The 5,680-nt window shown below is 38.3% G+C and overlaps 1 protein-coding gene across 1 annotated transcript; it reads left to right on the top strand.

Moving 5' to 3' along the window:
• The first annotated feature begins 997 nt into the window (after window positions 1–997).
• Window positions 998–2,881, top strand: LOC131155498 (photosystem II reaction center W protein, chloroplastic). The gene is made up of 2 exons (XM_058108693.1): window positions 998–1,245; window positions 2,152–2,881. The coding sequence occupies exons 1-2, from the start codon at window positions 1,146–1,148 to the stop codon at window positions 2,493–2,495; spliced, it is 444 nt and encodes a 147-aa protein (XP_057964676.1). The 5' UTR covers window positions 998–1,145; the 3' UTR covers window positions 2,496–2,881.
• The last annotated feature ends 2,799 nt before the right edge of the window (window positions 2,882–5,680 follow it).

Below are 5,680 nucleotides of genomic sequence, written 5' to 3'. Positions count from 1 at the left end.
GGGTTGAGAAGAATAGTAGAAAGGGGCGGCATCGATATTCCTATGCAGAACAATGTGGTCTACGAGTGTCACTACTGCTCCCATTGGAATATTAAAGTAGGCACCCCAGAAGGCCATATGAAAGAGTTATGTCCACTGAATTATAAACCATGTTCAAAATTGGAAACTGCCAAATCTATAGTTCCGAGGTGTGGCTTGGAGAAAGGCTTGAGAAGCAGTGTGGAGGTTGATGAGATGGATCACATAGCATCAACCACAATTTCCGGAGACATTCCTGTGGTTAGTAGTCCAGAAGAAGTTTACAAAAAGGATGAGATGACTTTGCCTACAGAAGCTAGGGATATTCATAATGCTGACTGTCTAACAACTCCATCAGTGCGAAAAGGTGCAACTTTGTTGGAGGGGAGGAAGAGGAAGAGGCAAAAACCGGGATCTAAAAAGACAGCTGAATTTGAAAACAATTCTGCCACAACTGATGCAGAGAAATCTGTCAGCACGTCCAACAAACGAAGGAGAAAATGGACTAGCCCGAGAGAGATTGCAGAGAGCACTGAACGTGATAAAATCCAGAGTATACCCAAATTAGCTATCCCTTTTTGTACGTCAGTGGTATAGTCATTTAATAATTATAGACAGCAAATTAAATGGCAGATATCCGATTATAGCACATCAAAAGTGGAAAGAAAATGTAGCTGCTGGAAATATTGATCATGGGAGAATGAGTTGCTTGTCTAGCTTTTTGACCAAATTCAAGTGCTAGCTTTCACTTTTTAAGTGTATAGACTTTATGGAGAGATTTTTAATGAGTTAAAACTGTTCTAGCTTTCTTGGAAGTATTAAAAAAAAAGTAAATATTTGAATTGAATCCAGAGTGTCCTTCCCCTCAATTTGTGCAGCAGCGTGGTCGCGTGCCAGATGGATGGGGCACCACGTGGCAGAAATTGGTTGGGCTGATGCAGATAGTGGATATAGAATTGAGGGGGCAATCTATCCATCCGTGTTGTGTGGTTGAGTGCGTGCGTGCTAGCCTCGCCATACACCAATAATATTATTTTGTAAACTTATATTCAGCGTGCAGTCCTGTTCTGCCATTTCGCATTATTTCATCTCTCTATCCTGTTTTCAGACCGCAAAGCAAAAACAAAATGGCTGCCTTCACAGCTGCCGCTCCAACCCCATCCGTCGCCCGCCCCACTCTTATTACTCCCAAGAGATCATCAGGAGTTTCATCCTCCCCTGTTCTTGGTAAGAGTTTAGAAATTTTTTTTTTTTTTTTTCCTGTTTTTGGAGGTAAGAGTTCGGTTCTTATATATATATATATATATATATATATACCTAATTCACTTCTTGCTTTCTTGCTTCTTGGTATGTGTAGGAGCCAACTTAATCCGATTCATAAAATCAAACATCACGAACTCATGTGAAAAGCAGCAGCATGCAGTTGTAGCTAGCTGCTAGCTGCTAGCTGAAACATTAGTCTTTTGATTGATTGATGGGTTGATATATAACAAAAGTTGTTACATTATTTTCTTAGTGTGTATCCAATTTTCTTGATCCATTAGTTTCATGTACTTAATAAAATAAGATAGGCATGTAGCTCGATTTGATTTATAAACCCTTTTATTTTTGTGTGTGTGTAAACAAGGGGAAGACATTTACTCACAGTGGGTCTCGGTTTGATCCTCAAACCATCTCTTTTCCCATGAGAAAGGAAAAACATAGCCCAGGGCTATTGAAAATAGTCATGAGAAGAGTTTAAAGCCTATTGAAACGTAGCCTAGGGCCTATTTGGCTATGAAAATAGTTGTATTTTTTTAGTTTGAAATTTTCTAATAATTATATTAATATTAATTGTCCTATTTTTCAAATTTCAACATTTAGATAGAGAAGTTAGAAAGAATTAATAAACATCTAATGGAGAGAAGTCGGAAAACAACAAAAGATGGTATAGAAATACCATAAACCGAAAAGGATAAGATGGTTTTGTAATTCTGAAAATAAAATAAAATAAATAAAAAGTAAAGAAAGCATGATTAATTAATTAAAAAATAGGCCCCAGCTAGGTTTGCTTCCAATGAAACTATATAAACTTCTCAAATATGTTATATACGTGCCCATACTTGTCATTTAAATTCAAACAACTGGTGACAGGGCTGCCAGCAATGGTGAACAAAGGACGAGTTAGATGTTCCATGGAAGAAAAGCCTGCTGTTCCAGAATTTGGCAGCTCAAAGGCAGGCATGGATATGGGTATGGGTATGGGTATGGGCATGGGGGCATCACTGATGGCAGCAGCTTGCGCGGCATCCGTGTCAAGCCCAGCCATGGCCTTGGTGGATGAAAGAATGACCACAGAGGGAACTGGCCTCGCCTTTGGTCTGAGCAACAACATCCTTGGTTGGATCCTTTTCGGCGTGTTTGGTCTAATCTGGGCTCTCTACTTCGCTTACACCTCCACCCTTGAGGAAGATGAAGAGTCAGGGTTGTCCCTCTAATGAAACCTACACGCTACACCCATTTCAGTACTACTTGATTTGAAACCATTGTATTGTCATGTAGGTGTTGAAAATTAATTAAAGCATGTTCAGAACGTGGGGCTTGGCCCTAGCCTCCTTGTGTTGCTATTTGTAAAACTACATTGCATGTAGAATTTGTGTCCTTGTCTCTCAAGTGTGTTCCTTCTCTCCCTTTCATTGTTTGTTACTCGTGTATACTTAGCTTGATTGCCTAGAAAAATTAGCCAACCATGTTAAAACCGTCCTGCTGAAGTTGGGTTCGAGGAAGGATAGATGTACGTGTACCGTTGTCTCCATGTGTAAAAAAATTGTATGTACCTCAACTCTTATCACAAAGCAAATGAGAAGTCTCTCCTTTGCTAAAATTATTCTTATACAATGCTAAAGAAGAAATTCAAAGAAAAAAAAAGCAAAAGAATATTGGTTAAAGCTTGGGGATAGAAACAATCTTTATTTCTCTGCTATTATTAAACACAGAAGAGCTAAATCTCAGGTAAATGGGAGTTCTGAAATCTGTTGAAGGGAAAATATTGAATTTGAAGGAAGAAACTAAAATGGAGATTCTGAATTTCTATACAAATTTGTTGGGTAGTGTTGCGGGATAAAATTAGTGATGACCTACGACATCGCTCTCTGACTTTTGATGACCTGAAAAGGATGGAAACACGGCAAACTTGGGGAACTCAGGGTGTACTCCGGGAGATCACTTCGATGCCTAAGTAAGGGAACACTTCAAAGAGGTTGAATGCAACACTAAAGTGGGTTAAGGGTGAATTACCTTGGCTTGTTTGCATCGCCCTTCTTTATAGTGGCGAGGTTTGACCCTTGGGGTGATCCGTCATTATGACGCGGGGGTGTGGATCACTCTAGGCGTTTAAGGCGCCAGTGTGGATCACTGTAGGCATTTAAGGCACCAACATGGATCTCTCAACGTGGATCTCTCAATTCATTATTGGATTAGAGCTAATTGTTCTTATTAGAGGATTTGACTTGGATAGTGATTGTTGGGTTTTGACTTCCTTTTATAAGCTGATATATTTAGGACATATAAGGTAGAAATGATACAAATGTTGGGAATTGTGACTAGAATTATCTGGAAGAAATATTAAATTTCTCATTTAGTTTAGAAAGAAGATATATACTGGGAAAAACTGTAATAGAAAAAGAAGTAGAGGATGTATTTTTCTTCTTCTTTGATGAAAAGTCGCCAGGTCCAGATGGTTACATCAGTAGTCTTACCCTTCTTCAAAGATTGTAAGATGCTAAAGCAGTTAAATTCTACTTTTATTACTCTGGTTCCAAAAGCAAAGCGTCCTTCTCTTGTCAAAGATTGCAGACCTGTATCATGCTGCACTCTGATTTATAAAAAAGTATTACTAAGATCCTTGACTTCAAAAAATGTATTGGGGAATTTGTGGATTTGAACCAATTTGCTTTTTACCTAAGGAAAAACTATTCATGACAACGATCTTCTCACTCAAGAATTGCTCAATGGTTATCATTTAAAAAGAAGCCTTCTAGAATTGCTTTGAAGGTGGACTTAATGAAGGATTTTGATTCTGTAAATTGGGAGGCAATAATAAAGTTGCTGGTTTTTATCGAAACTCCAAGAGTTTTTGTAGATTGGATAAGAGACTGTATTACTGCTCCTTGTTTCTCCATCATTATTAATGGAAGGCCAGAAAGTTTTTCAAGGGCCAAGAGGGCATTAGACGAGGTGAACCATGACCACGTTACTTAATTGTTATGCTTATGGAAATTCTGACTAGACTAATGAAATACGCTGCTACTGATGGCAAACTGAAGTCCCATTCAAAGTGCACTACTATAAAGCCTTTAAGTATGAGTTTTGCTGATGATCTACTTATACTGCAAGTGTTATCCATTTTTTATAAGATTAATGGCTTAAAATGTGAAACATCAAAGTCGCAGCTTTTCTACTCAGGTTTAAACAACGAAGAAGCAAAATAGCATTTTGGTTTCTCTCTAGGAAAGCTGTTAGTGAAGTATTTGCCTATTTGGGACTTCCTTTGATCACAAAAAAGGATCAGTAAGCATGATTGTCAAGCCTTAATTGGGAATATCTCCAGGAAGATCAATAACTGGACCTCAAAACTTCTTTCCTGTGCTGGTAGACTTCAGTTTGTAAGGACTGTTTTATACAATATTCAGAAAGGGCTTCTGCTATAACTTTTCCCGCTTGTGTTATTAAAGAGCTGGAAAATGAAATTTAAATCATATCTTTGGAGAGGGAATGACTAGGATACAATTTACTACAAAGCTAGTTAGAAAGATGTCTGTAAGCCTTACGAAAAAGGTGGTTTGGGGCTTAGAATGTTATCTAATTGGAATCTAGTCCCTCTTATGAAACTCTTATGGGTTATCTGGGTTCACTCGTATAAAATCAAAGATAGACATCTTTGGGAAATCAGCTGCAACTCAAATGAGTCATGGTTTTGGAGGAAACTACCAAAAGTAAAGCCTATGTGTCATGGACTCCCAAAATGGGACTCAAGTAAGGGCCGTGCAGCACTCGTTGAGATCTCTCCCCCGACGAGTTAGCCAAATCTCACACGTTCAAACCTGCAAGCACGAGCATCAGGTGAATCTCAATACTCAAGAGAAACAAGGGACAATATGATATCACATGAGCAATATATTCACATACTCGGAATAAGGCTACAATAATCAAGTATATCACAATCCAAGACAACAAAACACCATAATGAAAATGACTACTTATTTATTCAAATCCACAAGAATAACCATACAAACGTTAACACAAATAATCATATATTCATTCTAAGTCCCTGGAGAATACAATTATAGCAGTATCTCTCTCCCCCTTTTCCTTATTACATTGTCACTCCCTAACATCCTCCCCCACTCATTTTATCGACGTCCTCGTCGATGTGTTGTAGAAGGTCTTCTCACTCTGCTGATGTTGAAGTTGATGTCGCTGTCTTCGAATTTATGAAATTTTCAATCTTTTGTATGGCATGCTGAAGGTTTTCTACCTTTTTCCCAACTATTATTATCTCCTTCTCTCAGCTCCATCCATTGAACCAGATATTGTTGTTGTTGACAACCTTCTGCATTGACGACTTTGTCTGCAATGATCTCCTGAACATCTTTGTTTACAGGCTGCCTTCTGAAAATTGTTG

This window comes from Malania oleifera, chromosome 5, assembly GCF_029873635.1.
Source record: "Malania oleifera isolate guangnan ecotype guangnan chromosome 5, ASM2987363v1, whole genome shotgun sequence".
Lineage (NCBI taxonomy): Eukaryota > Viridiplantae > Streptophyta > Magnoliopsida > Santalales > Ximeniaceae > Malania > Malania oleifera.
This window is presented reverse-complemented; position numbering and strand designations above follow the sequence as displayed.

Bases quoted from the DNA above. Each gene is read 5' to 3' on its own strand.
- LOC131155498 (XM_058108693.1), top strand. From the start codon at position 1,146: ATGGCTGCCTTCACAGCTGCCGCTCCAACCCCATCCGTCGCCCGCCCC. The intron at 1,246-2,151 runs GTAAGAGTTTAG...AACTGGTGACAG, and splicing joins TTCATCCTCCCCTGTTCTTG to GGCTGCCAGCAATGGTGAAC.